The 21,701-nt window shown below is 37.9% G+C and overlaps 1 protein-coding gene and 2 long non-coding RNA genes across 3 annotated transcripts; 2 read left to right on the top strand and 1 right to left on the bottom strand.

Moving 5' to 3' along the window:
* The first annotated feature begins 1,298 nt into the window (after nt 1–1,298).
* Nucleotides 1,299–6,082, top strand: LOC115919433. The gene is made up of 2 exons (XM_030973207.1): nt 1,299–5,642; nt 6,014–6,082. The coding sequence occupies exons 1-2, from the start codon at nt 1,299–1,301 to the stop codon at nt 6,080–6,082; spliced, it is 4,413 nt and encodes a 1,470-aa protein (XP_030829067.1).
* Nucleotides 6,083–6,286: 204 nt separating this feature from the next.
* Nucleotides 6,287–9,344, top strand: LOC115930056. Its single transcript, XR_004066814.1, has 2 exons — nt 6,287–8,559; nt 9,238–9,344. It is a non-coding gene; the product is annotated as an uncharacterized LOC115930056 (long non-coding RNA).
* Nucleotides 9,345–16,651: 7,307 nt separating this feature from the next.
* On the bottom strand, nt 16,652–20,097 carry LOC115929958. Its single transcript, XR_004066764.1, has 3 exons — nt 19,776–20,097; nt 18,091–18,183; nt 16,652–17,040 (listed from the first exon to the last, which is right to left on the bottom strand). It is a non-coding gene; the product is annotated as an uncharacterized LOC115929958 (long non-coding RNA).
* Between the last annotated feature and the right edge of the window lie 1,604 nt (nt 20,098–21,701).

The following is a 21,701-nucleotide window of genomic DNA, read 5'->3' as shown; positions in this document are numbered from 1 at the left end:
TTATGATTTCAATTAAATTCTTGCATCATTGTTTAGTACATGCAGGTGTGAGCGGTTGAATTGGTCACACATCTTAGCCTAGTTTGACAGTGCTCAGACACGATTTATATTCTTTGTTCAAACACCTTTGGAGTGCCAACAAGTTAATCAGGTCAAAAGGTGACAAATAGCATACCATTCAACTACAAGAGGCAAAGTTTGACAAATTGCTCAAACACTACAGCACTCATTTACTGATAATGAATAACCTCAAAGTAAAGAATTTGAAGTGATTGATGGAAATATTTCATACTTCATAGAGAGTTAGAGACCCTAAGTACATGTGTAAGATTTAGAAAGTTTTCTGTCATGACGTCGGTTCAGATTAACCATAATTTCATTTGGTCGTAAGAGGGCGTTTGTAGTTCGCCAGCCTAAAAGTCACAAAATTTGAAATGTTTTGTGGACAGTGATTCCATCAGTAATCCCCGACAATCGAGACAAGCCCAATGTTGTAAGTACTATAAAGCTGTTATTTGTATAAATCAATCTTTAATTGTTTGTATGAGGCCAAAAATGGCACAAGATATAAATCTAGTTTTCTGTAATTTTAAGATGAAAAGTACGTTAAAATGTTGTCTGTGCATGTAGCACCACATATAGACAAACGTAGGATAACGTGTGTGAATGCACAATTTGTGCATATATCAGTTTGTGTTGAGGATAATCTAGATTTGTGTGTAATGAGTGATGATAATTGACATGAAACAAGAGTATGAATTGTTTTCCTTGGTTATAAAGAATGTCAAGGGTGTAGAAGCAAATAGGAATTTAGTTCAGGAACCAAGTAAAGAGTGTAAGATAGAGGCAGGAAATAAGGCTGGTCGAGGGTTTATTTGTGTATGACGTTAACCTACAAGATAGAGAGGTATGATTTGTAAGGGTTATATTTGTAAACAAAGGTAGAATTTGAGACAGTTCATTAGAATAAGATAAATGAGGCAGTTATACAGTTTGTGTTTGCACAAGTGAGCTTTACTCACATAGTTTATTCTTGAAGGTTTTCTTTACTCAGTTATACATATTAAGGTCATTTATGGCAAGCTAGTTGTGCGATACAATAGATGTTTGTTTATTCATGTGAATTTGTACACATGCTTATGATTGCTTGTTTGTTTTATTGATATTACAGATGAACTGCATTTTATGCACGTATCTCAACTTGGATGTCGTCGTCCTTTCTTTAAGCCTACTGTTGGGGTCACTTCAGCAGAATTTAACGTCACACAAAGTTCATAACAGCTTTAGCATTCGTCACCATGAGTCAAGTAGGTGTTGATGATGTCAATCCAGAGGATTCTGCAAGTCAGGTTGGGAAGAGTTCCACCACGTCATCTGGACTTAGGACCAGGGCCAAGAGGGCTGCAATAGCAGCAGAATTAGCAGTTCTTCAGGAAGAACAAGAGATAGAACTCGAAGAAATACGCCTTAAGCAAAGGAAGGCTAAGTTACTCTTACGTGCCAAGCTCAGCGCAGCAGAGGCAGAAGAAGACGTGTATGAGCAACACAGGAGTGGCAGTAAGGTGTCGAGTATAGGGAATAGGAGTTCCAGTCAGCAGAATGTCAAGCAGGTGCATGAAAGTGCAGAGCATGCTACGGAATATCATCATCATGTCAGCAATCATGATGTCAAGGAACCTGCGCTCCTACAAGAGACTATTCCTTTTCCAGCTCAGCAAATGGCTTCATCTCCCATTTCAGGTCAAGCTTATCAACCACGAGACGACCGAGAATTTTATCTGCAGACCCAAGTTCAGCAACAACGATGGTTGGAAGCTATCAGTCTGGCTAATGTAGAGATGATGAAGTTTGATGGGAGTCCTTTGCACTTCCATGAATTTATGATGTCGTTCGACAACCTAATTGGTCGATCTTCACTCGATAGTGGGACAAAACTTATGAAGTTATATCATTGCTGTGAAGGAGAAGTTAAGGGCATCATACAGTGCTGTATGGTCATGGAACCACTGTATGGGTACCAACGAGCCAGAGAGCTGTTGGTGGAACGCTTTGGCAGCAAGTACAAGATAGGAGAAGCCTGGATCAAACGTATAACCACTGGTCCAATCTGCCATGCGAATGACCGGAAGGGGCTGCAGAAGTTTGCAGATGAGTTGAAGATCAGCATGGAAACTCTTCGAGCAATGGATCTACTGCAGGAAATTAGTAGCCAGAGAGAGTTGCTGAAGGTGGCTGAGAGACTTCCATATTACCTTAAAGGTAGATGGTTAAAGTTGGTGAGAGACATCAGACAGCAGGAGCGTTCTCCCGATATCTCGGACATGGCAAGGTTTGTCTCCAACGCTGCTGAGGAAGCCAATGATCCTGTCTTTGGAGATCTGACAGCAACAACAAAAAGAGTTGAAACTTCAAACCCAGCTTTCAACAAGAAGAGTACAAGAAGTAACTACATGTACGCTACAGAGGTAACAGAAGTAGCAGTCAACCTGAAGTGCCTGAAGTGTAGGCAAGAACATTCCTTGTTTGGGTGCGACAGTTTTAAATCCATGGCACCCGAGATGAGATTTCAGTTTGCTCAGGACAACAGACTATGTTTCAACTGCCTGCAATCTGGCCACACCAGTAGGTTTTGCAGATTGAATAGAAGATGCTCAGTACAAGGATGCCAGAGAAAACACACAAAATTTCTCCATTTTGCACAGGATGCATCTTCATCTGCAGGAAGGATGACAACGACACAGGCTCCAGTTGAAACCCAGAACAACGAAGTCCATCAAGTCCAGAATGGGTTCGTTAAGAAGTGTGTCACAGGGGCCGGAAGGTGTGTGCTTCCCATTGTTCCAGTGAGGGTTAGAGCTCAAGGAGAGAATGTATTTGTGAATACATATGCACTGTTGGATTCTGGTTCAACCAGTACATTTTGTGCAGCCACTTTGGCCAGAGAACTCAATGCTACTGGAAGGAAGCAAAGTTTAAGCCTGACAACACTGGAGAAGCGTAATAGCCCCATAGAGACCTCAGTGATTAGTCTGATTGCAGACACGGGACCAGATACAGACTGTGTGAAGCTACCCTGTGTGTATACCAGAGACGCCATTAATATCAGAGACACACACATTGCCAATGTGGATGACATTTCAGGATATCATCACTTAGAAGGAATCAACCTCCCGATCATTGAACGACATGAAGTTGGACTGTTGATAGGGCAGGATTCACCTGAAGCCTTGATACCTATCGAGGTGAGACGAGGACAGCATGGCCCTTATGCTGTTAGGACCAAATTGGGTTGGTCAGTGAGTGGACCTGTAGGTTCCAGTTCAGATGGTGTACCCAAAGCTACATCTAGCTTCATTGACAGTAATGATAGACTGGAGGAACAAGTCAGCCAATTCTGGAAGATTGAAGCTACAGATGTGCTTAAGAAAGACAAGGCAATGTCAGTCAATGACAAGAAGGTAATGGAAATATGGGAGAGGGACATCCAGCGGGAAGGTGCACATTTCCAACTACCGGTGCCCTTCAGAAGGAGACCACCTAACTTGCCTGATAACAAGTGGAGTGCAGAACAGCGTTTGAAATCGTTGGCAAGGAGATTGCAAAGAGATCAAGCAATGTATGTGAAATACAAACAGGGCATAGAGGATCTCCTCAGGAAAGGCTATGCAGAGGAAGTTAGTGAGGAGACTAGGCAACCCAAGGACACCCCTGTTTGGTATTTGCCCCACCATCCAGTCTTGAATCCCCAAAAACCAGACAAGATGCGAATCGTGTTCGATTGTGCGGCCAAGCACCAAGGGGTATCTTTGAATGATGCAGTGTTACAGGGGCCGGACCTTATCAGCAATTTGATGGGAGTTTTGCTTAGATTCCGCCAGCAACCAGTAGCACTCATGTCAGATATAGAGGCAATGTTCCACCAAGTGAGGGTACCTCCAGAAGATCGAGACGTGTTGAGATTCTTGTGGTGGAAGGACGGAGACTTCAACAAGGAACCGCTGGTCTACCGGATGTGCGTCCACCTCTTCGGAGGTACGTGGAGCCCAAGTGTGTGCAGCCATGCACTTCGTCAGACAGCAAGAAACGGTGATGGTAATGGTAAAGTGGAAGCATCTAAGGCCATTCTCGAGAACTTCTATGTGGACGACTGCCTGGTGTCAGTTGAGAATGAAGAAACAGCGGTGAAACTTGCTGCGGACTTGATGGTCTTGCTCAGTGAAGGAGGCTTCAGATTAACCAAATGGGTCAGTAACAACCCATTTGTCCTGCAATCCATACCAGAAGAAGAGAGAGCTAACGATGTGAGGGGTCTGGATCTCAATCATGATGCTCTTCCAGTCGAGAGAGCACTTGGAATCAGCTGGGATGTAGAAACTGATTGTTTGCTGTACAAATTTAGACCCAAGGACAAACCCCAAACCAGGAGGGGTATCTTGAGTGTTGTATCTTCCATCTACGACCCTCTCGGTTACGCCAGTCCTTTCATCCTAAAGGCTAAGATGATCTTGCAGGAACTAACCAGACTTAAACTTGCATGGGATGAGGAGATTCCAAGCAAGGAAATAGAGAGATGGAATGAATGGTTACAGGAACTACCCAAGATGACTGAATTCCAGGTCAACAGATGCATCAAACCACACGACTTTGGCAAGGTAGCAGAGTATAAGCTACATCACTTTGCAGATGCTTCAGAGAAAGCCTATGGAGTCGTTTCCTACCTGCGGATGAAGGATGTTGAGGGTCAGGTGCACTGCAGCATACTATTTGCAAGGTCACGTCTTGCACCCCTGAAGAGGATGACAATCCCACGGCTTGAACTGATGGTGGCTACACTCTCTGTCACTATAGACAGTATGATACAACGGGAACTGGATCTGCCGCTCCAAGAGTCAGTGTTTTGGACTGACAGTTCAATAGTACTTCATTATGTGAAGAATGAGGATAAACGTTTCCATACGTTTGTAGCAAACAGAATTACAACCATTCATGAGGGATCTGAACCAAGGCAGTGGCGACATGTTAACACTGATGTCAATCCAGCCGATGATGCCTCGCGTGGACTGACAGCTGAGGAATTGACTGGACGATGGAAAGAAGGGCCAAAATTTTTGTGGTCAGAAGAATGCGATTGGCCTAAAAGCTTGACAGTGAATGAGTCTAGCTTAGAGCATGACCCAGAGGTAAAGCAAGACAAGACTGGAGTGTTTGCTGCAGCCGAATCTGAAGTCAAGGCGACAGATAGACTCCTTGAAAGTTACTCGTCCTGGTTTCGGCTGAAGAAAGGTATTGCATGGATCCTGAAGGTCAAGGAGTGCTTGAGAAGAAAGGCACGCAAAGATATGAATTTACTGGACATGAAGCAGCCAGTAACAGTTGATGAGATGACTGTAGCTGAAGAAGCAATTGTCAGATACGTTCAGCAACAGACCTATGCTGAGGAGTACAGAGTCTTACAGCAAAATAAGACTACACAACGGTCACCCACTCGAATAGCAAAATCCAGCCCACTATCTAAATTGAGCGTGAAACTCACAGACGAAGGATTGATATGTGTTGGAGGAAGACTACACAATGCACCACTAGAAGAGCAGACAAAACACCCAGTGATTTTGCCTTCCAAGCATCATGTAGTACAGCTTTTGGTGAGACATTACCACATTATGTGTGGTCACTCAGGGAAGGAGTATGTGCTATCCCTACTCAGACAACGATTTTGGATAATCAGAGGGAGGTTAGCAGTTCGTCATGTACTACACAAGTGTTTCACATGTAAACGTCAACGTGCAAAACCAGTGGAACAGAAGATGGCAGATTTGCCGGCAGATAGAGTGGTACCAGAAAAACCTCCATTCAGTAACGTGGGAGTTGACTGCTTTGGCCCATACATGGTGAGACAAGGAAGGAGCTCTGTGAAGAGATATGGATGTATATTCACTTGTCTGGTTATAAGAGCAATACACATAGAGGTACTGCATTCATTGGAGACGGATTCATTTCTGAATGCCCTTCACAGATTTATTTCACGCAGAGGACAACCAGAGATTATCAGATCCGACAATGGTACAAATTTCATAGGTGCTGAACGTGAACTGAGGGAGGGATTGAAACGATGGAACCAGGAGAAGATCCACGATAATCTCCTTCAACAAGGAATTGATTGGAAATTCAATCCACCGAGAGCATCCCATATGGGTGGATCATGGGAAAGACAAATCAGAACTACGAGAAAGGTCTTGAATGCAGTCATGAAGCAGCAGGTTCTGAATGAGGGCTTAACGACTCTTATGTGTCTAGTAGAGGCAAGTATCAATGGGCGTCCACTCACCATAACATCTGATGACGCAAGGGATGCAGAGCCTCTCACACCAAATCATCTGCTGCTCCTGAGGTCAAAAAATGCTCTACCACCTGATGTGTTCCAGAAACATGATCTGTATGGACGTCGACGCTGGCGGCAGATTCAATACCTGGCAGACTTATTTTGGCGCAGGTGGGTGAAGGAATACCTACCTTCCTTACAACAGCGGCAGAAGTGGCTGAAAGAGACGAGAAATCTGGAGGAAGGTGACATCGTGCTGATTATCGACAATCTGCCGAGGAACAAGTGGTTGACGGGAAGAGTAATCGAAACCTATCCTGGGAAGGACAAGCTCGTCCGATCGGTGAAGCTGAAACATAGCACCGGTATCCTAGTCAGGCCTGTGCAGAAACTATGTCTTTTGGAAGAAGCAGATAGCGTATTGGTGAACCACAGCGACTAATTGGAGCATTCATTTCTTATGTGAGATAATTATATTGATGCACGGTGAATTAAACGTGCGAGGTGAGAGCCTAGCGCCGCCTCTTGTGAATTTTTGTGTCGCAATTTTCCTGATCCGTGACGAGCGTAAGATCCTGATCATCATGTTTCAGTTTTGGAAGAAGCAAAGAGCGTAAATTGGTGAACCGTGGAGAGCGATCTCAATTTAAATGGATCCACAGCGAAGAACGACTAAATTGGAGCATTAGTTTCTTATGTGAGATAATTATATTTGATGCACGATGAATTAAACGTGCGAGGTGAGAGCCTAGCGCCGCCTCTTGTGAATTTTTTATGTCGCGATTATCCTGATCCGTGACAAGCGAAAGATCCTGATCATCATATTCAAGTTAGACTGACGTCGACGCAAGACAGAACTCGTTTACAGCAACAAACTTGTTTAAGCGCAAGAAATTGATAAAAACAGTCCTCAGACTTTATACAAGACTATTTGCGGTAACATTGTGCCCTTGAGGTAAATCGGGCACGTTATATTTGAGGACAGTGAACTCTACTCTTGAAGAGTAATAAACATTTCAGCCTTGTTATAGACTATGTCATATTATGTTTATTAGTCAATACTTGAAGAAAGACTATAATGGACTTCAGAATACATGTATTCATTTCAGTATTGAACTGAGACTATTGCTGAAAGATTTTTTTGTTCGAACGATATTCATACGTAATTTCTTACATGTTTTTTCCTAAGAGCAGGAGTTATATTTGACCACTACAAATGAGAATCATTTGTCATGATAACATGTTATTTGGTCAATGCATGAGCATACAAATATGTAGTGTCTAGTTCAAGTTGAAACTTTAAAGAACCGAATTGTGTTGATATTTGATGCATAGACCCAAAAGAGGATATTTGATATGAAGGGGATAGTTGAACTAAAGTTTTGTATACCGGAAGTAAATTGACAATTTACTCAAGATTGCGAATGATGAGAAAGTTTAATCACAGAAGCACCATTTTCTGAATTTGAAAATCATTTTTTGTGTGTAACCCTGTTGTACTTAGTGGTGGGCTACTGAATTTTGCTTGAAAACTCACAAAAAAGGGGGTTTAGTTTCAAGAATCGAGTACTGAAATACACAGTTCTGAGTAGTTAGCAGCTCTAGTGCATAGAGGTACATGTAGAATCATTATGTTTGAGCTGATATATTTCGTATTTTCCTTTGGTAATTCACTAGATAACTCAAAGTGTGTAAGGAATGTCAAGGACTTTAACAATCCTTGTTATTGTTATTTGCTACAGAGTGTCAACAATTGTGTTGAGATTTAGTTAATGTGTACTCTATTAAGGCAACTGATCGTTTTGCCCAATGTTACTTTAATTGACCTGTCGGTATACATTTTTAGACGACAAGTGTTTGTTGTGTATAGGCTATAAATTCACCCTAAAGGCATTTACTGTAATGTACTACATTGTGTAAATGAAATTAATGGAATGTGCTATGCAGAGTTGAGTGTAAATTCTGAATGTTTAGTTGTGTTTTATTAACAGAAAAGTTAGACAATTTGAATGGAAGTTGAAGTTATTTGGATAAATGCTTTGCTGTGGCTACGCATTTAAGGGGCCGGGATGTAAGATTTAGAAAGTTTTCTGTCATGACGTCGGTTCAGATTAACCATAATTTCATTTGGTCGTAAGAGGGCGTTTGTAGTTCGCCAGCCTAAAAGTCACAAAATTTGAAATGTTTTGTGGACAGTGATTCCATCAGTAATCCCCGACAATCGAGACAAGCCCAATGTTGTAAGTACTATAAAGCTGTTATTTGTATAAATCAATCTTTAATTGTTTGTATGAGGCCAAAAATGGCACAAGATATAAATCTAGTTTTCTGTAATTTTAAGATGAAAAGTACGTTAAAATGTTGTCTGTGCATGTAGCACCACATATAGACAAACGTAGGATAACGTGTGTGAATGCACAATTTGTGCATATATCAGTTTGTGTTGAGGATAATCTAGATTTGTGTGTAATGAGTGATGATAATTGACATGAAACAAGAGTATGAATTGTTTTCCTTGGTTATAAAGAATGTCAAGGGTGTAGAAGCAAATAGGAATTTAGTTCAGGAACCAAGTAAAGAGTGTAAGATAGAGGCAGGAAATAAGGCTGGTCGAGGGTTTATTTGTGTATGACGTTAACCTACAAGATAGAGAGGTATGATTTGTAAGGGTTATATTTGTAAACAAAGGTAGAATTTGAGACAGTTCATTAGAATAAGATAAATGAGGCAGTTATACAGTTTGTGTTTGCACAAGTGAGCTTTACTCACATAGTTTATTCTTGAAGGTTTTCTTTACTCAGTTATACATATTAAGGTCATTTATGGCAAGCTAGTTGTGCGATACAATAGATGTTTGTTTATTCATGTGAATTTGTACACATGCTTATGATTGCTTGTTTGTTTTATTGATATTACAGATGAACTGCATTTTATGCACGTATCTCAACTTGGATGTCGTCGTCCTTTCTTTAAGCCTACTGTTGGGGTCACTTCAGCAGAATTTAACGTCACAACATGTACTTGAGGATTTATATGTCAAGATCTGCTGAGATCTGCCAAAAGGGCATTATTTAACTCTATGTAAAATGTAGATATGAGTTACCACCCTTCTGGCTCTCAGTACACAATGTAATGCATGCTAATATCATCTGTTGATGAGTGTTAAAAGTCAGAAAGGCATTAAAGGTAAAGACCAGTTATGGTCATGCGATTGCATTGTGAAAGAAACGTTGTGGAATCGATCAGAAAAGGTTGATCATCTAGCATCTAGCATCTGCAAGGTTCTGGAATCATCAAAATGATAAGAAATTTGGCCCATTCTTCGTAAAGTTACAAGCACTATACACAGAAAGATGTAGATGGGACTACCCTATATCTCTCACAGACCATGAGAGAAACAAATTTACCAAATATATGAATTAGTAGGCGGTTTCCCGGCAAATTTTTTATCATCATGTATTAGTCAAAACATATTCTTTCACATGATGGGTAATGAGAGCTTCCATTTCATTTTTTGAAATTGGGGCGTTACCAATACTGGTCTTTACCTTTAACTTCTGAATGTATATACTTCAACAGAGAGTTACATGTAATGCCCTTTTGGCTCTCAACAGATTTGAGCTCTCTAGTTTACCATCTTTGCAAACACTTCACAGTTCAATTGACATTAATTCTAGTGTGTCTGTTGATGAAGTTTATTTTCATTTATATGATGAATATTTGTGTCTCTTTGTCACCCAAAAGTACAATACATGAAGTGACTGAGTCATGAAATGAAAATATGTCTAAATCTGTTTTTCAAAGTAAATAAATATTACACAGCAAAATTTGTAGATAAGTTCATATTCATCAAACAATTTCACTGGTTCAGGATATTTACACTGCATTACATTCATCACATATTTTATTTTATTATGAGGCACGTGTCCCTTCTTTGATTAGTTAATTTCAATTTCTAAATAAAAATCCTTTAAAAAAAGGCTCTTAACTTGATGCTTGCTTTTGTAAAAGGTGTCATTATCACATTAAAGCTGCTCCAATAAACGTTTTGGGAAGGATAACATGTAGGCTTAAAGATGAAAAAAGAAAGATTTTAATTCAATTGTAATCTGTACACCCTGTGCCCTCTTTTAAAGCCCCCTGCTTATGTGTGGTGGCATCAACGGCAACGGTATCAATATCACAATTCAAACCACCAGACATAAAGTCATGGTGAATGCATTCATATAAAGACAGCACACAAAATGAACTCATTTTTAATGTCTGCCCTATGACCTTAGTATCTACCCTCTAAGGTCATTTAGAACCGTTGACAAAAAGGCAATGGGGTGGAATGAAGCAGAGAATGAATAATGACCAATTGTGGTTTGAGTCTATAGAGATGTACTTCAAAGTTTGAAACCATCCTTGTCACTCACTTTTCAAGTACAATATGCATTTCTATATCATCAAGTATTCCAGATGCATTGGAGGCAATATCCTCTCAACAATACTTTACAAAGATTTTTGTTAAAGCTATGGAACCATCTTGCTCCCTGTCTTACCACTCAGCCCTGCCCCTGCCCCCTCCCCCCCCCCCCCCCCATCCCAACAAAAGGGGGAAATAAAGGGAAGTTGTATGCTAAATATTTGTATTTGATGGATCAAATTGGTTAGGCTAAGGCCTACCAATGTATAATTCTTGACAGCAGAGAATATCAAGCCAATGCTCATAAAACTATTCGACTACAACCTGAGCTGTCGTAATAATCCTTAAACCAAATGTGATTATTCACTTCCAAACCACCGCTTACAAGGGCTTTACATACTCATACAGGCATCTTGTCCTGGCACTATAGGAGGGGGAACGTAAGCACACAAAGATCGGAAAGTAAAATGGGGTTGGAAACACAGGATTCGAGATTACACTCGCCTAGGGTAAACAGCACTTAACCTGTAACCATGCCTGTTGCCAGTGAAAACAGTATTTAGGTTGTATTTACTCAGGGACGGACGTTTACAAAGGAGAACAGACCACTGGCTCTGTATGGTGATCCTGGATGGGTCTCTACTGTACTTTTGATGAGAACATGGTTTGTCATGGAATCTACGGATTAAACCTCGATAGAGGATTCAGCCACAAGGATAGGTAACAATTTCAAAAGATGCGCTAGTATGCAATGACAAGCCTCAAATCACCTAAAGGCCTTAGAACATTTTAGAGTGATGCACTGTTTACCAGCTAAAATGACCCTCTGAAACTGCCTTTTCCATTTGTAGGATTTAAGAACTACGGATTTCTCGCCCTTGTAGCTGGCCAGAGTAGTGCCCCTAAAGTGGATTAAATCCAATGTTTTCAACTAGAATTATAGGCAAATATGAATTAGACGATTTTCATTTTTTATTTTAAAAGGTTTTTTTTCTTCTTCAAATTGAATTCAATACTTGGTACCGGTAGTCAATGATGTCAAGTGGAGAATGTATTTAATAAAGTTTAAATAAAATCTATTTCTTTGACTTTATTTTGCACTTGCTATAAAGTTGATTATATTTTAATATCAAACATTGTCCCTTGTAAGTGATATAGTGTTCTTGATCAAGGTAGAAGAAGAAGAAGACAAAAAGATGAAGAAGAAGACAAAAAGAAGAAGAAAAGATGACAATAATAAAACAAGGTCATATCTAAATGATTAATTAAACTATTAATAAGATTTGTAGACAGTGCTTTCAATTTCATATGGCAATCTCTTAAGGGCTGGTATCAGCAGATCTAACATTCCAGACCTACAGACGTCATTAAACACCAGTAGCAGTCTCCAGGTTTGAGCTACATGTAACAGATTACTTGAAAGAGATGCACGGAGAAAGAAAGAACGTAGGAAAACAAAAGGAAAGTATAGGCAGGAGGTTTCTAGCTACCTGCATGTGTGCACACATTGTGTAGTAAACAAATGAAAACACAGTATTAGGGTTAACAATGAGGTGCATTCCTTTAGCTTCACCTGATGGGGGTATTTTGAGAAGAGCACTCAGCTTAGTCTCCTCTACCCAGGGCTCACACTAACAGGCACCCAGGACCCATGGACACCCGGGACCCACAGGCACCCGGGACCCCAGGCATCCGGGACACACAAGCACCCAAAATTTCAAAATTCTACATAGGGCTCACGCAGACTAAATTAAATCTGGACCCCCAACAGAAAAAATAGTTTGGAGTCCTCTTTACCTAACCAAACTAAGAAACTTTCACATCAACTGAAATATTAGAGACCACTTACAAAACTCAAATGTTCAAATGTTATCATGAGAGGACTAAATAAACCGCCATGCCACATGAGCCCTCTCTATCACTCCATATGGTTTTCTATCCAATAATTGACACCAGAGACCAAGAAACCTGCACTAAAATTGATATCAAAGTATCCTCAATGTGTCACTACTAGAAATCTGCCAGAAGCACTATGTTAAAAGATACCAGTACATATTCAAGTTAGTCTGGGGTAGAGACTAAAGATAGTGGTACTAGCAAGAATGCAGATTGTTTATTACATTGACTATGATTTACTATTTAATACAAGGTGTTGCATACTGTACACCCAGAAACTTTCACGGGGGGTTAGGAAGAGCCATTATTTTACAACAAGATACTTTTGTGAATTGGAGTTATTTAGTGTAACATACACATGAGTTTGTGATTCAATATGATTTTGCAGGATGAAACTGTCACAAATCTGACTCACTTGCAAATTTCGCAATCGTTTTATGCACATGATTTTTTTCTTCTGGTTTTGCACCCATACTTGTAGGAGTAGGCCAGCAACAATAAATCTACACATACTGTACGTATGTTGTGGATGAGTGAATACGTCGCCAGACTGTCGATCACAAGGTCCGGGGATCACAAGGTCCGGGGTTCGAGTCCCGCCGCGGCACTAATGTCCTTTGGCAAGACATTGATCTACATTTGCCACTCTCCACCCAGGTGTTAAATGGGTATTGGTAAGAAGGAATTCCTTTAAATGCTGTGAGCGTTGAAATCGGCAGCCTAGCATAGCCAGGTAGTGTTGGACCGCCTCGAGGACTTTGCAAGGTCGATACGTGCGCTATATAAAAATCCGATATTATTATTATTACATGGAGAGGCATTGATTCTTTATTTTACACAAAGTACTGCACTTAGTGATACGTCCATGAAAAATTCATGAAAAACCTTGGCATACAGCACATAGCGTACTTTTGGTAATAATACTACATGAATATTGACCCTGGAAAATTCCACTTGAAATTGAATATCCATAACATCCCCACCAAAACAAAATATTTCATATTTCAAAGAGATTAGAAAAATAAAAAAATTAAAAAAAATTCCCATATTTTTTTATAGGATATGTCATAAGAACTAGAAATATTTAAGCCATTTGTGATTGATTGTTCAGGGATTAGGTAGCAAATGACTTGTCAAATCCTGTTTGAATACAACTATGACCTTGATAAAAAGCTGTATCAAGTCCATGCTACTTATTCTGTCATTGATGACAAAATGTCAAGTTGAGAATTTACTTTCAACTTTTAACTACATGTACAATGTAAATGAAGATGTATACATGCCATGAAGTAAAGTAGTGAATGAATACTACAAGGTTTTTAAAAGAATACAGACATTTTGATATTTTATTTGGCATTTTATAGTTTCTGTCATGGAGTTAATGTAATAGTCTCTGTTTCCAAAGTTACTGCTTTGATTTCGTGTACATGTACATGTACATACTTGTACATTGTAGGTGGATTTCTATATTGCGTTGTACTGTAGCTGCTTATTCAAAGAATTCAGATAAAACAATTTTGTTTTGCATTCTCAACTACAATGCATGATTGGCAAAAGAACATTTTGTGACTATGTGCTGGCATACTAATAGTTTTGATTTTAAAAGAATGGTGTAACTAATGATATAAGATCTATAACACCCTTGATTTATGTTAAATAACCCCCCAAAATGCAAATCATAATGCAATGTTACTAGGGTACATATGAACACTATTGAATGCAAAACATAACATGTCTGTATAGGTATTTGACATATTTTGGAGCTACTATCAGGTCTTTATCTGTCTGAATTTACGAGGAATTTACAAGGTATTTACTTCCTCTTGATCCCACTTAGATGATATCAATCCATTAAAGTGTTGAGTGAGTAGTCATTAGCTAACCCATTAAAAGGTCATAAAGCCCAGAAGGGTCACTTTGATGTACATGTATGTCCAGTCAGAGGTATAGGAAATTCACAGTACCGGTATAGCAAAAAACGTAGCGTTGTTAGGTAGGGCAAGCAATAATGTTTGTCAACAGATATGGCAGGCAATTCATATTCTGACTCTTGAGATACAATTACTTGTAACAGGTGAATGAAATAATTTGTTTTGAAGCTCTTCACAAATCACAAGGACGTGTGCATTAAATTTGGTTACATTACGAAAATGGCTATGGTACATGTATATGAGATGGTAAGGGGAACAAAAACTCAGATACTTCCAAAATTATGTTTTAGTTCTTCTTCCAGTTAAGTGCCGCTTCATGGTGATGAAGATAATCGCAATATAGTTATCTATATGTGAGACCTTGTTTTAATGTATGTAGCTAATGTGCTTTTATTTTTATGCCAAATATTGTTGTATTATGTACATTTTTCTCAATTTTTTTTATTTCATTGTTTTCTCTTGTGCAATATCTGATTATTGTTCTGATTGACCTCTACAATAAAATGTTAATTGAAATCGGGAAAACATTCAAAATAAAATAAAATTTCTCACATACTACCAGACTTGAACTGTCTACTTTAATTGTCTCACTCTTACCATACTTGACTTCTCACACATACTTCATTTGATTGTTTTTGAAAGGGTGTACCATGTCAAGGTCAATGGATCCATGTTTCTTGTTCAAGTCAGGTCTAAATCGGACCCAAATCCAAATCAAAGCTACCGTTAAGAGTATCAAGTTTCACTTCATAGGAAATTCACCATCCATATCCCTTAAACTTTAGAAACACAATATGACAAATATGTGAGCTGAGCAATGATCATATGTTTAATAAAAATATTACTGTATGGAAGTGGGGTGTAGGCAGTTTGTAAAAGTTTGTGAGGAAATTAAATAATGAATATTGTAGAAACCCAAATTTCTACTTCACAATGTTAATGTTATCAAATTAATATCTTTCAAATTTATTTTTTGCATGGCAAAACTGTATATTAAAGCAGTGTGTGCTGTAATTCTTTTAACAGTTTTCTTCTTCATGACTTCATTCATGTTAGTTCATATTGATGATAGAGATGGTATTACACCTGTAGATGTGTAACGTCTCTAGTTCTATCATTTATTCTAGATACCATGACTACCAACACCCCTGTTCATACTACCAAAATTTGTTTCATGGCTACATGAAAACAATACAGTCATAGGAGAAAATACATGTAAATAATATCATCAAGTATGAATGTTGCATAACGATACGTCATACATGTATAGCCAAACGTCTGTTTGAGGCATTGAGCATCATTTCGAATGATACGGTCAGGGTTCCATTCTAATCTGATTGTGTATCATATGAAAACTGCGTAACTGGGCGGGGCTTATCTTATCTCGAACATGCAATGACGACTGACCAGCTGTCACAGCAACTGGCCTCTCCATGATGTTATTATTGCTATATGATGAGTCTTTGTACGTTTATATGCTACATGAACATGTAATTTTGATCAATTTTCTCTCGTCTGAACAAGGCTTTTGATGCCACTGAATAGGAGCTACATATAGGTGTACAAACACATTGGGCACTATGATAACAGCACCTTCAATCATCAGCATGACCTTTGACATCAAGCACATGCACCCATTCAGCATCCGTTTACATCCACATATCTAAAAGTACCTGATGCCAGCTAATGACATGAATTCAGAAACATACTTCGCTGCTTTGCAGTTTGCACTGTACTTTACACTGTGCAAATCCAAATGAAGGTAAATTCTGGTACACTGCACTTAAATGTACTGTAGTACTAGTAGTGCTTTCTAATAGTCAGTCAAACTGATGATTTGGACTTATTTTTAAATAGACCATTTTTTGTAATGTAATCAAATTTAATGAATGAATCTTTGTTTAGTGCCTCGATACAAGTTACCTCATTCACTTGTTACAGATAATTGTATTTCGATATTTAGAATGTGAATTTCATATGTTAAATTGTTGCTAGGTAGGACAAACATTATGGCTTGTCCTACCTTACAACATGTATGCAATTCACATTCTGACTACTATTGAAATACAATTATTCATAACAGGTGAATTAAATAACTTGTATCAAGACACTAAACAAACATTTGCGCATCAAATTTTAGTTACATTACGAAAATGGTCTATTCATTTTAAAAACATAAAAACTGTGGTGGAAACTTGTCATGATGACAGCCAGGCAACTTCATGTGCATGTACATTGCAGATAAACATGTTCTTGGTTCATTGACTTTGTTCGACCACTTTTTTTCCTCTTTCCATGTAACAATCATTTTAAACGATATATAATTCCCCATGGGGAGAAACCACAAACTCTCAACTCAAAATCAACTTTTAAATTCTTACCTGAAGTAGATGCAGTATCCACTGTTCTTGGTGAGTTTGATTTGAAGCTCATATCCTCTGCATTCAGACTGAGATCTGATTGGGACAAACTAGAGTTTGTCTTACCTACATTTCAGGAGAAAATATTGAGATTACATCGGTATATAGTATTTAGAAAACACAGAATTTACTAGTTACTGAGGGAGGGAGAGAGAGAGAGGGAGAGAGGGGGAGAGAGGGAGGGAGAGAGGGAGGGAGAGAGAGAGAGGGAGGGAGAGAGAAAGAGAGGGGGGCGACCCAATTTATTCTGTTGACTTGCGTTTTTATCATTAAATCAATGTCTACATACTTTTACTCAAACAGATATTGTATTTGATTGTCATCTTTACTTTAACAAGGTCGACTAGTTCAAAGCCACTCATAAAAGGCACGAGTCATAACAGGTTTTACTGAAACCGGATTCGAGTAGGAAAAAACGGGCAGGGACTGGGTACCTGAAAATTCAATTCAATGGCAACTAAAGTGCATTGACCTTGTATTTCATAAATCATCATTAAAGATAAAGGTGAGTTCTGGTAATGCGATTGCATTGTGAAAAGGTGTGGAATGGATCAGAAACAGTTGATCATGTAGCATGTACATGTAAGTATTGGTGTGCACTGCAAGGTTCTGGAGTCATCAAAATCATAATAAATTTGGCAGAGTTTTGGTAAAGTAACAAGCACTGTACACAGAAAGCTATATATGGGACAACACACATGGTGTCGGGGCTAGTACTACCTTGATTTCCCTGTCTTTTTATGCTCAATACTCAGCCAGTAAACATTTTCTTCCAAAATTGTTAGGCACATGTCATTTATTTGTAATCTTAAACATTCAGTGTAACTTTGGTTTGATTCTGTGAGAATTGATTTTCTTTTTTTTACCAGAACTGGAGTTTATCTTTCAGTAATCAAAATATATAACACTTGGCAGCTATACTTTCTAATTAAAAATAAAGTTGTTAACTTGTTGAGTTAGGAATTTCAGATTCAAAATCTATCAAATGTACAAATGTAATTATCATAATACGCTCCTAACCCATAGCTAAATTCACATACAGTAAGAGTCTGTAAAATGTAAGTGTGAACAAATTATCTTTTGCTAAAAATAACCTTTATGTACAAATGTACTTACCACCATCAGACTCATAATCCTTGCCATTGGTAGCTCCGACCCTGAAGGTCTTGAGCACATGGTGTTTAATGGCCTTCATCTCTCACTCATCCTCTAAAAGTCAAAGAGATAAAAACAAAAATTTCATTATGTTAAGACCACATATGTAATATTGAGAGGGTTTCATTCAAGTGAATTTGAATTCCAGGTCCACAGTAATAATGGATTCATTCCCATGCAGGTGTTTTCTTCATAAACTGTTCAAAACAAATTCCCCATTTCAAAGTTCCAGTAGGGCCTATTCTTGAGACTTGTGATCTATTAGTTATGATTTGAAATTTTGATAACTTTATTGTAATATATTTTGAGATATTACAAAATGGTTTAATTGTAGATGAATTTAATCATAATCCTTATCAAGGCTACTGGCTACTACAACTTATATCAAAATATTATGCAATTTATTTTTTATGGAGGAGCAACTGAATTCTGTGGCCAAAACACTTTAAGGCAAATTTTTATTTAAAGAGACATGATTAGAAGAAAAAAAGTTGCCAAGCAAAAAACAAAATCTGACGACAAAACTGTCTCCTCTCGCTCTCCCGAAGAAGAAAAAAAGGGTTGTGATTCACTGATACTTATTTCTGGTATGCTACATTTCATCAAATAGACCTATGAATTTGACATTGGTTAAAAACCTACAGTATAGCTCATGCATCGAATGTGACAAGTTTATTGGCTGCAAGACTTAAAAATGAGAAGAAAAAAAATAACAACAAAAAATTTACAAACAGATCTTTCTTCTTCTTCTTATTATTTTTTTGATAAAATAAGTGTTATACCTGTACACTTCATACAATCTACTTTTGTATCTTATAGAACTCAATTTAAGGTACAGTAGTATACTCTGTAGGCACTAGGCAGAATATTACCTTTGTTGTGCATGCAGTTTCCATTCATTTACACATTTATATTAAAACCTGCCATGGTTTATCATCTCTTCATATCTGAATGAGCCTTAAGTGACCATCATTGTAGATCTAGAATCAATCAAGTCCATAAAATCAGTCTTCAAATTCTGTTCCGACAAAATGAAATACTGAAATCCATTGTAAAACCATGGAGGTCTACATTGTACATTGTTAAACAATTTCTCTTCCCACTGCACTGGTGATCATATGACATTAGACCCTACTTCTACTAAATTTCTAAATCAACTTGTTGTAGGACTACGGTATCCAGAATTCACAATAATTCTAATTTATTTCTTTGCGTGTAGTATTATTTTAGCATTTGGTACCCAATTCATTTTTTATCAGACTTTATCATGACTTCATGTTTTAATTGATCACCCACCTCTAACTCTAACTTAGTACCCATACTAGTCTGATACTGATAGTCACGCAACTGCAGTTGGCAGATTGATCTACAGAAGTAACACTAATTTAACAAATAACAACATGCAAACCAAGCCAAGTCAGAAGTTACAAGCATATTTAATTAGGTCTAATTGTTAGATTAAGTTGCAAAAGTGATTTAAACAATAATATCAGCATTGAGATCTTAATCTACAGCAGAATTGAACACAATTATATTCTTAAAGAATCTTATCAACGCCTACAGTCGAAAACAGATGAAGCCATACTAAATCAGCTCAGGCTTCAGCTGCAGCTCAGCTCAGCTCCGCCTCAGAATTGCATTGTTACCTGGCTCGTGAAAATCAACGGATATTGAAAGCTTCATAACGGGAATCCAACGGCGTCGCAAACAGCATCTCCTCGATTTAGAATAGATCCGACGCCAATTGTTTATCTCCGGAGCTCCTTGAATAGCGAACTTTTAATCCATTAATAATTTCTTTAGAGCACCACAACTTTTCCATACGTTCCATGTATAGGTTTTCTACTAGACACTATCATAAACGAGTAAAATGAGTGCTTTGAAAGAAGATTTGATCGCTGTTTATGTGTAGCAACCATTTTAGCTTCAAGGTGACAGTACAAGGGTACAAAAATATTAAAAGTATATAGCGCCCTCAGCGACAATATACAATATAGTCTACTAGTAAGAAAGATGGGAAGCACTCTGACTGGTTGAACTGTATAAGAAAAATTATTATAATGAGATTGTGGTTTTTATGGTATGCGGTCATCTCATAATTATGTGTAACACCTCTAGGTTGAAAGCAAATATCGAGCAAAGATTGGATGACCAATATATTCAGAGCTGGTATAACACTATCAAAACATCCATGATCTATCACCTCTGTGAATTATAGAATCTTTAAGAAAAAGTTTGGCCTTGAAATATATTTGAAGTAATAATATTATGACAAAATTTAGACCGGGCAATAGTCTTCTCCCAGTGGTGATTAGAAGATTTGGTAATATTAGTTGTGAAGAAAGATTTTGTGAGAGGATATTTTTAAAGAATACCTCACCTTCTTTTTCTTTTTTTCTCCTTCATTTCTGTAACTAGATTGGAAAAAGTGTCTTCAAACTTAGAGTAAATGTAAATGTTTATACTCATGTTTGTTTGTTTGTATACTCTATTTAGTGAGATTATTATAGTAATATAAAACAAATTGTTATTATTTTGGAATAATATTGATTTTCGAAAACCAAAAATTATTAACCGTTGGAGTACATACAATTTCATGAGGAAATAGCATTTTAAAGATAATAAAGTGTCTTTCTTCCTCGCTTGCTTTGCTCACTTGCAACTTTAGAAACATTATGGTTTCAGGCAGCGAAGTGCCTGGATAAGAGGTGCCCAAATATCCTTCTAAATGACAGCGAGATGCCTGAATTTATATTTTATCTTTTCTTTCAAAACTTACATTTTACCATGCTCGTTTGCTTCACTCACTCACAATATTTAGATACAGGATAATTCATATTTGTGCATCGAGGTGACGGCACAATAATGAGTATTGTTATTATGTTTCCGGCAGCGAGGTGCCCGCACATTAATTAATTCTACATTTTTTTCTAGTGTGTTGATTATCAAGTAAAAATTTTATCATATTAAAAGTGTCTTTAAAGAAAAAAATCTTTCTTTACTTTAGAAACAAATTTGCCCATGACGAGTGTCAGAGTGATGCAAAATGAATCTTCTATAAATAAATTTGGGATTGGGGTGACCCTTTTTTTCTACTTAAAGGGGGGCCGTGAATGTAAAAAGGTTGAAAAACGCTACATTAACCAATTTCTATAAAAGCTTTTATAGATGTTAAACCATTCTCACATTAATTCATTTACGTTACTCTCTTTACTGGAAGTCTTTACTGGGTAAGAGCACATTTTTTTGGGGGGTCCCGAAATTTGAAAATTTGACCGATCGACATTTCGTTCCGTGGGGGGGGGGGGGGGGGGGGGGTTAAGGTCACCTTTTTTTAGGTCACCCATTAGCATAATTTAAAAAAAAAAAAAAATTAAAAAAAAAGAAAAAAAGAAAGAGGGGGGGGGGGGGGGGGGGCGGGGGTCCTCCAAAACACACACATAACAAAAAATTTAATTTGATATATTATATTGTGTCTTCTCATGCTTATTTCCTTTCTAACGCGCATTTCTCTTTCCTTAACTTCTTCTTCTCAACCCCACATGCAACTCATCATTTTGTATTATTTTCTG

The sequence above is a fragment of the Strongylocentrotus purpuratus genome, unplaced genomic scaffold (genome assembly GCF_000002235.5).
Source record: "Strongylocentrotus purpuratus isolate Spur 01 unplaced genomic scaffold, Spur_5.0 spur5_scaffold_6, whole genome shotgun sequence".
Lineage (NCBI taxonomy): Eukaryota > Metazoa > Echinodermata > Echinoidea > Camarodonta > Strongylocentrotidae > Strongylocentrotus > Strongylocentrotus purpuratus.
The sequence above is the reverse complement of the archived record's forward strand: the minus strand, read 5'-3'. Positions and strand labels throughout refer to the sequence as shown.

Excerpts from the sequence above, each read along its gene's own strand:
- LOC115919433 (XM_030973207.1), top strand. The coding sequence starts at position 1,299 with ATGAGTCAAGTAGGTGTTGATGATGTCAATCCAGAGGATTCTGCAAGT. Across the intron at positions 5,643-6,013 it reads ATCATGTAGTACAGCTTTTG|ATTTATTTCACGCAGAGGAC; the intron begins GTGAGACATTAC and ends TGCCCTTCACAG.